General features: G+C 38.6%; 1 protein-coding gene across 1 annotated transcript in view; it reads left to right on the forward strand.

Annotated features, from left to right (window-relative positions):
• Window positions 1–12,824, forward strand: part of MIPEP (mitochondrial intermediate peptidase) — a 59,275-nt gene that overhangs the window by 24,675 nt on the left and 21,776 nt on the right. Inside the window, exons 13-14 of the mRNA XM_070943902.1 lie at window positions 1,057–1,261; window positions 3,375–3,484. Of these exons, the coding sequence (XP_070800003.1) occupies window positions 1,057–1,261; window positions 3,375–3,484 (315 nt within the window). The remainder of the gene's footprint in view (window positions 1–1,056; window positions 1,262–3,374; window positions 3,485–12,824) is intronic.

The following is a 12,824-nucleotide window of genomic DNA, read 5'->3' on the forward strand; positions in this document are numbered from 1 at the left end:
AGATTACAAAATCAGTAGTGTGGTGAAATTCAAATTTTTTTACTACCGGTTCTGTGGGCGAGGTTTGGTGGACGTGGCAAGGGAAGGATACTGCAAAATCTCCATTTCCACCCCACTCCAGGGGAAAGATACTGCAAAATCCCCATTTCCTCCCCACTCCTGGGGGAAGGATATTGCAAAATCTCCATTCCCACCCCATTCTGGGACCAGCCAGAGGTGGTATTTGCTGGTTCTCCGAACTACTCAAAATTTCCGCTACCGGTTCTCCAGAACCTGCTGGATTTCACTCCTGCATTAGATATAAAATTTTGTCTATTAATTACATGTTTTAATAACACTATCATCTTAGATATTTCTTGCTTGGTCTTGGCCATTTTGGAACATTATGTTAAGCAATATACATATCAGGTCCCATTCTTAGATCTGATAGTAGAGTCCTATGCAAAAGTATTGCTTTCTTGGTGAGAATATGTTTAAAAGTATAAAATTATACTGTGTTACATTTTAGGATCTATGACTTGAGTGAAAGCTCATGGAAGGAGCTTTCCTCATTCCCTTGTTCTGGAAGTCCCCATAGCTTCCCAAAAGGCACTTTAATTAGGAAATTCTCATATACTATTGGAATGAAATGCTTCGTGGAGATAGGAATTTCTATAATCTTTCAAAAATAACTCATCATCTACAAAAAGTGTGATCTCCCAAAGCCCAGAGAACACACTTACTAAATATCGGTTGGCAGGTGTGCATTAAATTTCATTCAAATTTAATTTAGGGATTTGGTGTTCAGTTGAAATTAAAAGTAAGCTAGAAAAGAAATGTATAAAATATGTAGAAGTTTAAGTCCTGCAAAAGGCCTTGTTTTGCTTAGTCATAATTCAACATCATTTTTGATATATTTCAAAAATTAAAAGATAATGCTAATAATTATAAACAGTTTGTGACTCTTACAAATTGTGCTGGTATTACTCTAAGATATTAACATGGCAAAATATTGAATATTTTTGATAGAGAATGGTTATGTGAGTGTGTATGTGTGTGTTTTTTTAAAAAATATAGGATTGTCATTTTACAATCCGTGGAGGCAGACTGCAAGAAAATGGAGAATATCAACTTCCTGTCGTTGTCATTATGCTAAGTTTACCTCAGTCCAGTAATGGTTCACCAACGTTGCTCACTCCTGGAATGATGGAGAATCTCTTCCATGAAATGGGACATGCTATGCATTCTATGTTGGGAAGAACACGTTATCAACACGTCACGGGTAAGCAATCAATATTAAAATCCAAGTATTTTATGACGTGTACACTACATATTGGTTCTTGTTGCATATAAAAGGTAACTTCCTTGTTTAATGCTGGCTTCTAATATGTTTAACACGATCTTCTGTCGTGTTAACAAACTGATTCCTAGCAATATAAATATTCTAGTCTGAGTAAGACACAAATTAGGTCTGCACGATCCTTTTTTAGTCACTCTGTGTTTCATAACAAAACAACTACATCCACTGAAAACTTTTAAAACTTCTAAAAATAGGTTTAGTAGCAGAGAGGTGTCAAAATGAATTAATAGCAATAGCTAAAGCACTTAAGACTTATATACCACTTCATAGTGCTTTACAGCACTCTCTAAGCAGTTTACAGAGTCAGCATATTGCCCCCAACAAAATAGGTCCTCATTTTACTGACCTCAGAAGGAGGGAAGTCTGAGTCAACCTTGAGCCTGTCAGGATCGAACTCTTGGCAGTGGGCAGAGTTAGCTTGCAATACTGCATTCTAACTACTGTGCCACCACGGGTCAATTAACATACAGTCTTACTTATTAAATAAATCCAGGTAATTTCATAAATCCTGGCTTCTGGCATGCTGCGGACTGCTGCTGGTCCACGGCCCGTGGATTGGGGGATCCTTGTTCTAGTCCAATCCCCTACTCAAGCAGGAGACCCTATATTATTGCAGACAAATAGCTGTCCACTCTCCTCTTTAAAACCTCCAGTGTTGGAGAGGGTCACAGGCATTTACGGAGCGCATTTTTGTTTCTTTTGTTAATCCATGTCTTAGCTTTTACTTTCCTACACATGCATCTCAGTCTTGCGTATGATATGCTTTCTCCATAAGGTGTTATAGATACTGAACTTTGCCAGCCATCCTACCATTAGTCTTTCACGTAAGGTGGATAAGGTTTAAACTGGATTACCAGCTGTAATCATATTTCTGATAACATAAGAACAGTACTGGACACTTCAGACACATTTTGGCCAATATGGCGCCCTTTCCAGTCATACCTTTCCAGCCAGCACCTTTAACCTAAAGATTACCTTAGAAATCCCGTGTCACACTAACAAAGAATTACAGCACACAGTGTATTGACACACACTCAGGACTTTTAAAATCAAATCTATATTCCATGTAGACCAGGGTCTCCAACCTTATCAACTTAAAGACTTGTGGACTTCAACTCCCAGAATTCCTCAGCCAGCAAAGCTGAGGAATTCTGGGAGTTGAAGTCCACAGGTTTGACAAGGTTGGAGACCCCTGATATAGACCACCAGCCACAGAGGATTCTCTTAGCCATGATGGAAATAACATCTCAAAGTTATAATGCTGTGTCTTTTGGAAAGTCTCCCTCTCCAAAAAGTGTCCTTTTCTGAGGATGTTTTGGGTACAATTTTTGAAAAATAACATACTGTTTTCGTTGCTCCAGAAAGTGGCACTCAGGAAAGGCTTGAAGCACATAGGCAATTATAATAGAGGAAAAGCTTGATTTGAGGAATGATGTTTTTGATAGAAAGAAATTATTTCATCATCAGATGTCTTGAAATAGTCGAAAAGAAGCAGCAAACCGAAAAACCTGTTCTTTGAATGATTGACATCTTAAACAATAAAGGAAACAATATGAATATTAGATATGTGATCTCATTAGACAGATGTGGATGATAATATTTGCAGACAGGATTAAATTCTCAGGCATAGTTTGATATTTTAAGTAAGCACAGAGTTAAGGCAATTAGACATTTGATGTTTAAAGTGAGATCAGATTTGCTGCAGCCTAGCTTAAGTTTATAAAAGGGGGTGATTCACAGCTTCATAAGGTGCCTCACCCGGTTGTTCAAATATTTTGTTTTACTTTGTGATTTGCTAAAAATATGTAGGAGTACTGTATAAATGTAGCTTTCCTGCCAATGAACAGAGTGATACTATAAAATGAAATATTTACATGACAATGAGTTATTGCAGCTTTATCAGGAGTGCAAAATGGAAAGTTGAGAAAAGTTTTTAGAGAGACGGAAAAAAAATAATAGAAATATTTTAGCGTCCCGTGTATTATTATTTTTTATTATATATATTTTTGTAATTTTTTTATATCATCTTCTATAGGTACAAGGTGTTCTACTGACTTTGCTGAAGTTCCTTCTATCTTAATGGAATACTTTGCAAATGATTACCGAGTGGTGAACCAATTTGCAAGGCATTATAAAACGGGTCAGGTAGGAGAACATTTTTTTCCTAAATTAGTCCAAGTACATAATGTTCAGTGAAAAAATATTTTATTCTTTCCCATTAACCATTATACAAACAGAAGTGTAGTTGTTGAGTCTGTCTTTTAAACACTCTTCCCAAAACGGACTTACAAATCAATGCTACCTTACCTTTTTATGTATTATAGGATTTTTCAAAGCATTATATAGGCTAGGGATGGTGAAGGCTGTTTCAAAATACTCAGTATTTTTTAGCAGATTTTCCTTATTTATCAGGATCAGACATACAGTTAGTCCTTGACTTACAATGGCAGTTGAAACAGAATTTCTGTCACTAAACCATATGTTCGTAAAGCAGGACTGCTATCACTTAATGACAGCAAGTCTCTGCAGTCTTGATTGCTTTTCCATGGTTGTTATGTGAGGCAACTTCTTGCTGGCTTCCCACAACCAAAGCCAATGAGGAAGCTGGCAGGAAGTTGCAAGTTCCAGGCTAACAGGCAGGTAAGTATTTACTGCCAGTGTTTACTGGAGGGTATTTGTGAGAGGTGCAGCATGGGTTAGAGAGGGTGCAAAGGGGTACACCAGGTGTGGCAAGGGTCAGAGAAGGTGCATGAGGATGCAAGGGATATGTGAGTTGCTGGTGTGGAACAGCACAGAGGGACTGAAGTAGGTCATGAGGGTGGGGAAAACACCCCAGCAACCTGTGACCTTCCCCCGCTGGCTTCTCCATTGACTTTCTACAGAAGTCAGTAGGGAAGATTGCAAATGGACACCATGTGATTGTGAGATTGCTGTAACTGGATGTAAATATAAATCAGTTGCCAAGTGCCCACTGGTCATTATCACATTTATTCAGCGTCCTTGTAACGTTGAATAGATTGTAGATCGGGGACTATTTCTATAAAGTTTAGTTGAAAAATTAGATTGGAATGACTGTCCTTCAGGATGTTTCGGTAGATCTGCTTGTTGTACGTGAATGTGCTACACTTTGGATATATAGCAGAAAAGGTGTTCCAGAAGGGATGTGGGGGCATGCATGCCACAACTTTTGGCATCATTTTAAAGAAGCTGCATATTTTCCCAAGAATGTGTTTGAAGTAAGGAAGTGCTGACAGCATATGTCAAGATGCTTCAGAGTCAGTATGGGCAGGCTGCCAGTGTCTCCATATCTCCCAATACATATTTTCCAGGATTGCAGAGCTACAAAGCAAATCCATAAAAAGACACAATTTCTCTAAAGAGGTACGACGAAGTGTAATATCAGTGCCCATGCTCTTCAAAACCCCTTTTCTACCTTGGAGCAGAAATGATCCACATAGTCTTTGAGTCCATGCAGTTTTATTTCCAACAGTTTTTGGAAGTGTTTTGCTTATACAATAAAGGTAAAGATTCCCCTCTCATATATGTGCTAGTCGTTCCCGACTCCCACATATATGAGGGGGCGGTGCTCATCTCCATTTCAAAGCTGAAAAGCCAGCGCTGTCCAAAGACGTCTCTGTGGTCATGTGGGCGGCATGACTAAACGCCAAAGGCGCCCAGAACGCTGTTACCTTCCCAGCAAAGATGGTCCCTATTTTTCTACTTGCATTTTTTTTTATGTACTTTCGAACTGCTAGGTTGGCAGAAGCTGGGACAAGCAACGGGAGCTCACCCTGTTACACAGCACTAGGGATTCGAACTGCTGAACTGCCGACCTTTCGATTGACAAGCTCATCATCTTAGCCCCTAAGCCACTGCTTATACAATAGTGTTTATCAAATTAAAAATATTCCCAAACCTAAGCATTTAACATCAACTTCACATAGATATTTTCTGTTACAAAGGAAATTGTAACTTTTTAATCACTTTCTGGAATTATAAAATTGAATGGTAAATTTTAAAAAAAATGCATCCAGGAATTATTTATATAGAGTAATGGTAAACATGCTTTCTTTGAAGTGGGTCCATAGATTCAGTTTGCAGGCTTATTGTTTACTACATGGCCATCTCTTTAATTTTTTCGAATGCCTTAACAGAATTTGTTTCTTTTTAATTCACAAATTTGGAGCCAAGCATATTAGAACTCATTTCTTACATATTCCAAAGTCTGATCTGTGGTGGAAACTGATTGGCATAAACTTGCTGTGCACCAGGAAGCAATTGAATCAACTTTAATTTTGACTTGATGAATAGACAGGATGACAGGATTAGGATTCATGTCTGAAACTGCTTTTTTTGTTGTAATGATTTTAAATATGTGCCTCTTGTGTATATTTTTAAAAAATGAAATTATTTTAAAAATAATGATTGTTTGAATGTTTTATCCTTTGCAGTTTTAAGTATAAATATGCGTAATCAGAGTCTGAGAGTAAACCTGTTGTTTGTTATGATAATGTGGCTTGCTTACAATCTATCTTGTTTTAGGAAAGTCTTGTTTTCAACCTCTTAGAAGTGGAGCCAAAAACATGCTTGCTTTCTTCTTCATTAGTTATGCTCACTGAAAAGTGTTGCATTGATTTAGTGCTCCTAATTATGTCAGTTTTACAAAAATTTATGCAAAAGCTTTTCATCAAAGATTCTTGGTTACAGAACAAAAAAAGGAGATCTAAGAAGTGAAGTTTCCTTAAACAAAAGAATTATGTGAAAACTCCCAGTAAATAGTGTTTTTTAAACAGCTTTTACTTCTCAATAAAAGTCTAGTCTGTGTATCTTCTTCTACATAAGACTTGCCCTTGCTAGATCAAACTGAGGAAATTCCAAGGGCAGCTTTCTTTTCTCAGTAATGATTTGTCGTATTTCTCACTAAGTTCTATGTGGTGAGAACCTTTCAAGTTATTCTGCCCTAAAGCTTTTAAGAAACAGTATGAATTTCTGTAATGTGTTTGAAATTATCTAGTCATTTATGACAATAGCTATCAACGCAACCCACACATCTTGTAAATTCACTGATAATTATATATTAGGTATTCTACTACCTTTGGGCTATTCATAATTTTATAGCCTGTATATATACTATACGGTATAAACTATACACTACTTAGTATTCTTAACTACATCCCACTGAGTTCATCAATATGTTTATGTGACTGTTGATTTCCATTATCTTCTTTACTCTTTCCCTGGTTTTTGTTTCAGCTAGTCTCTTATATCACCTAACAGTGAATGGCAGGATTTTGATACTTTTACTTTTTCCATCCATTTCTTTCTTTCCATCCATTTCCAATCAGTCATTGTTCTATCCTTTCCTCCTGAAGTTTCTGTATGTCCTAAATATAAATAGACCAGGGGTGAAATCCAGCAGGTTCTGACAGGTTCTGGAGAACTGATAGCGGAAATTTTGAGTAGTTCGTAGAACCAGCAAATACCAACTCTGGTTGGCCCCAGAGTGGGGTGGGAATGGAGATTTTGCAATATCCTTCCCCCAGAAGTGGAGTGGGAATGGGGATTTTGCAGTAACCTTCCCCTGGAGTGGGGTGGGAATGGAGATTTTGCAGTATCCTTCCCCTGGAGTGGGGTGGGAATGGAGATTTTGCAGTATCCTTTCCCTGCCACGCCCCCCCCAAGCCACACCCACAGAACCGGTAGTAAAAAAATTAGGTTTTCACCATTGAAATAGACTCTTCTGAAGGAGGGCTGCTCCTAAATATTTCATTTTTAAAGCATGTTCTGTACATTCAAATCGACCATGTGATAAATAGAATAAAAGAATTATGGACTTGGTAAAGGACCGTAAGGATCATCTAGACAAAACGCCTGCAATGTACAGGCATACAGGTTAAATCATCCTTTAGTGGTGGCTCTGCAGGCCCTTAAAAAGGTGCAGAGACGGAGAAGCCATAATCTGTAGATAGACTGTTCCCCTATTACACAGATTCTATCATTAGGAGTTCTTTCTTTACATATAAATGAAATGTAGGTAATTGCAACTTATGCCCATTATATTTGGTCCTAATTTTTGTGACAGTGAGAAATAGCTCTCGACCATCTTCCGAATAGTACCCATTTATTAGCTGAACACTGATACTATATCTCCATTTAGCCTTCTTTCTTCAGATTAGATATCCCAAATTCCATTAGCCTGTCCCCATAGCTCATGTCCTCAAGTTCTGTATCATTTTCATCACCATCTTCTGAATCTATTCTAACCTATTAAAATCCTTCTGGAAATGTAGTGCTTGAAATTGCACACAGCACTCCAGATGTAGGCTTACTTTCCTCTGGTTTGTCACTGGCTCTATAAAGAAAAGCTGCATTGCCGCTCGTAATCTAAATTCATGATTAGCATTTAGTATCTCCTGGATTGTTTCTGTGATAGGCAGACTGACATTTTGAAAGGCTCATAAATCATTAACATTGAATGAATGTTATGAAATGAATTTTCGTTTCCTTTTCAGCAAGTATTTAGAAATGCTTGCCTTAATTATAGCTGGACAACCCCTGACTTATTGGGTCATCGTTTCGGTTAGGTCATTGTTTCAGAGATGTTTACTTATCCAAATCAATCAAGAGAATGACCATGGGCAGGCAAAAAAAAAAGCAATGAGAGCAGAAGCCATTTCTGATTTGCTGCTGGCTCCCCCATTGACTTTGCTTTTGGGAGGTCTGCAGGGACAACGTCAATGGGGAAGCCGGCAGCGTAGGTTGCAAGTTGTGTGGGTAAGTTGTACCTCACCCATGCGTCGTCCTCCAGTTTTTCACCTTGCACACCGACAGGCTGCACCACAGCCTCCTCAGACCCTACTTTTGTGCGCTGCAGTCTTCCGCAACCTCTCTGACCCTTACCACACTTTTTGGGTACTCTCCCTGGCCCACACCATGCACTCCTGGGCACCCTCCCTGACCTTTGCTGCATCTTTCACACACACACTTGCTTCCTGAGGGCCCCAGGAGGCAGCAGCCACTTACTTACCTTCTAGCCTTGGTTTTGCAACTTCCTGCTAGTTTCTCCACTTCTTCGCTTATGAGAAGATGGTAGGGAATATCAACAATCATAATCAAATTTAACCTTTCTGCTGGTTTTCCTATTGACTTGATGGAAGCTGTTACAGATGATTGGAAATGATGATTGCGTGAGCAGTAGCACACGGTACTGAAATGGCAAGGCTGAAACAACCACAGCCTTGTCAAATTTCAATGCCATAGAAGTAATGGATCCCAATTTTTGTAAGTTAGTCTGTTTGACTATTTGAGGTATCTTGGCTCAAAGCTTGTTGAACTAAATGAATTATAATTAGAGGTGCCTCATACACATACTTTCCCAATGTATAAAGATCTTCTGTCAGTCAAACCTGTGCATAGATATAATTTGCAACAATTTCATATTTACAGTTGCCGCCGAGCAATTTTTAAATATGCATGACTACAAAATAAATTGTTCTATAATTTTCACATACAACAGGATGGATATAAATGTGATTTTGCTATAAATATGTATGGAGGAAAATCTCATATGTGATACATTTTTGCTCAGATGCTGCTGCTCTGATGCTAGGGGTAATATGGTGCTTCAAATAAGATAGGATAATATTTCTCCCTTGCAAATATCCTGTGGACTGTGTGACACAGAGATAAATTATTTACTTGTGTTACCCATTCCCCAATTACAAAGAACTCCCTCCGTTTGGTCCAGGGAACTGCAAACCTGAGTTTCCATTCAGTGTCTTTGTGGGATTGCGGTTTACCAAAACATCAATTAGCAGGGTTCTGCTATTTTGTCCTGTCTTAAACAGGATGCCATTTGACAACTCAGAACCCTCTTTTTTTGGGGGGGGATGTGATTTGAAACAGCTAAACTATAAAACTGTGAAAAACATTGGAAAAGCCAATTTGGCTGATGCTCTGCTAAGAATTAGAGCTCCATAAAATAAACCCCGTTTACTGCTGTGAAAAGTTTCTCAGTGTTTTTAGTTTGTTATAATATTTTTCCCCCCAGTGGAGAGATGTCAAATGTGCAAATGCAAAATCTGTTTTAAATGTTTCGGCTACCATAGTAAGACATAAGCAGTCAAAAAGAACATTTAAAATGCACGATATTGTTGGATTATACCAAAAATCCATTCTTTCTTTCCACCTCCAAAACTGGCAAATAAAAAGCATTTTCTGTGGCTTGTCTTCTTGCATAGGTCTCATACATCTCCTGTCTCTGAATATGAAAGTTTCACTTACTTGTAAAATCTGCTTGTTATTTATAAGTCATATTCATGAAACTTTATAATCTTGTTTAAAGATAATCCTATGCTAATTGCCACATTATAATTTTAGCTGGTGAATTCCATAATAAGTTATGTATTTTGTAAAGAAATATTGCTTTTTATTCTGAATTTCTTGCCAATATGTTTTCACTGGGTAATAATTAGTGGCTCCTAATCATGTTTCTCTCTTCACATCATTCAGTTTAGCTACATTTCCTTTACAACAATGTACACTGAAGTGCTTGGTAAAACATTGCAAATGTTTAATGAAATTCCACCCCAAAAGCCACTGCATTCAAGGAATTGGCAGTTAAAATGTACTTAATTCTTTTGTTTTGCTTTTTGAAAAGGATATTTTAAAAAGAAGTTAGCCAATTGTTTATGTCATAGATTCAAAAGATCAATTTGTTTTTTCAGTTGTCCTCAGTATTCTCCAGGAGTCTCTTCCAACAGCAAAGTTAAAAAGTATCAATTTTTTCCTATCCTGCTTCTTCAGAGTCCAGCTTTCACTTCTATACTCTGTTTCCCTGAAAATAAGACATCCCCTGATAATAAGCCTTATCGGGCTTTTGAGCAAATGCACTAAAATAAGCTCCCCAAAAATATTTAAACACAGAGCTGGAAATCAGGTAAGATGGCAAGAGGAGCCCCATCTTGCTCCACGCACCCCAAAATAATAAGACCTCCCTGAAAATAAGGCGAAGCGCTTATTTCGGGGTTCAAAAAAATATAAGACAGGGTCTTATTTTCAGGGAAACACGGTAGAACGTCGCAGGGGATGGCATGCATAATTCTGATCTTTGTAGATCAGGGTTCTCCAACCTTAGCAACTTTTAAGACTTGTGGACTTCAACTTCCAGAGTTCCTCAGCCAGCAAAGCTGGGAGTTGAAGTCCACAAGTCTTAAAGTTGCCAAAGTTGGAGACTCCTGTTGTAGATCATGGTTGTCCCAAAGGTGCTTTTTCAAACAGCAACTGGACTTTGTTTCTACTAGAGGTTCAGAATTTCAAAGCAATTCCTGATGTTCTTCTAGAAAGTGGTAGGTAAGAAAGTGGTAGGTAAGAGCCGTAGCGGCACAGTGGTTGGAATGCAGTATTGCAGGCTAATTCTGCTGACTGCCAGGGGTTCAATCCTCACCTGCTCGAGGTTGTTTCAGCCTTCCATTTTCTGAGGTCGGTAAAATGAGGACCCAGATTGTTGGGGGCAATATGCTGATTCTGTAAAATGCTTAGAGAGGGCTGCAAAGCACTGTGAAGTGGTATATAAGTCTAAGTGCTATTGCTATATGTTCACATCAAATCATGGAACCTGATTGGCATTCTTCTTCTTCTTTAATTTAACATGGAACTTACATATATCTTTTATGTTATAATTGAGCTCATTCACCTCCTTTTAGATTGAATCATGAAAGAAGAGAGTACATGTAGTTCCGAGTTGGAGTGTGCAGTTGTTTGGTACTCTCTGAGCTTGGTTGTTTGCTTGAAGATGTTTTCTTACCCAACTAGGTAACATAAGTGCAAGATTGAGATTCTTGCTGATGATGTTACATTGTTGAATAATGAAATGTTTTCAGGCAAACAGCCAAGCTCAGAAAGCACCAACAACTCCACAACGAACTGAAGCAATGTTGTAAAAGAAGAGTTCCTCCACAACGATGTGAAGAGACTGATAGTTCTACAGAAAATGATTACTTCAAGTTTTTGCTGCTAAAGGTGGTTCTACAAGCTATTGAATCATAAGGCGTACTTAGTTTTTACATGTGGCTTCTCCACTTTGGCTTTTTTTTTGTAAAATAAGTGATGACATGGCGTAATACGCCATGTATTGTTGTTCATCTGAGGTTGTACTTTTAAGAACTGCTAAGGACTAGATGGTTTTTATTATGTCCTTGATATGTAAAACTATAGAACTTAAAGAGGGTGTACTTACTTTTTCACATGACTGTATATTTTTATGTTTCCAACTTCAGCATTCCAGATTCCAGTTCACAAGTACAGAAACTTGCTTGCGTGTTCTGTTTATATGTAGACATTCTAGGTCAGCAATGGCTAACCTTTTTGCAATCGCGTGCCAAAAGTGGGGGGAGTGTGGGGTGGTCGCCCGCGTGTGTGCCCACACCCATAATTGTAGGTGCCCTGCACCCTGTGCATGCACACACGGCCCCCCATGCTCCCCCGCTTTTGTCATGTGTTGGCACGGTGGACCTGGTAGACCCGTTTTTCACCCTCTTCAGGCTTGAGGCTTTCTAGGAGCCTGGGGAGGGCGAAAACAGCATTCCCTACCCCCCTGGAGGCCCTCCGGAGGCCAGAAACAGCGTGTTTGCTGACTTCCAGTGGGCCCAGAAGGCCCGAAAATCAGCTGGCCAGCGCATGCATGCGTGCTAGAGCTGAGCTAGGGCAACGCTCGTGTGCCCACCAATATGGCTCCGCGTTCTAGGTGTTTTAAACATTATCCCTTTTAGGGAACATAGCAAAAAGCAGATGTTGAAACTGTTAGGGCCTTCCCAACCCTAACATAATGTCTTTCATACAGACAATTATTAGCAGTGAGTATTACTTGAAAATAGTGAGGAAAACTGAAGAGAGTGGGTAGAACAGATTTTTCCTTAAGTTCAGATCTGTGATTCCTGTCTTAGAAAAGGAAATCTAAACACTGTCCAAGGAGCCACAGAACTCTGGCATTCATGATTTCCACTTTTATAATATGGTCAGAATATTCCTGAATAGAGTCATAATCATATTTTATGTTTTTTACTACACTTTGCTTAATCTGCCTTGCTACTTTTCCTAGCGTAGCGTGGCCCATAAGTAGGCCAAAAATGCATAGTGAACCTCATTAAAAAAAACACACAAAAATATTTAGAACCTCTTATAGCCCTTCTTGTATCGACCATACTTATCACGTTGCAGTGTGGGTGAAGATATAGATTGTAACACAATGATGCAGTATTGTATGTGTATTTAATTTAGGTTTGTTCCCCGGATCTACTGCCACATCCTGCTTGTTTAATCAATGCATACCACTGCATCATTATGGGCTATAGTTCTGGAGCCCAGAGGAGTAAAAGATTAAGTGGTAAAGTAGTAATTATCAGCTACTTTCTTTTATTAGAAGAGCTAGGAAGAAAATATTGTTTTCCATTTGTTTAGCTTTCATCTGTATGGTGTTAATTAGGAC

Source organism: Pituophis catenifer, unplaced genomic scaffold, assembly GCF_029215685.1.
Source record: "Pituophis catenifer annectens isolate HBS135680 unplaced genomic scaffold, rPitCat1.0.hap2 SCAF_4, whole genome shotgun sequence".
In the NCBI taxonomy this organism is placed as follows: domain Eukaryota; kingdom Metazoa; phylum Chordata; class Lepidosauria; order Squamata; family Colubridae; genus Pituophis; species Pituophis catenifer.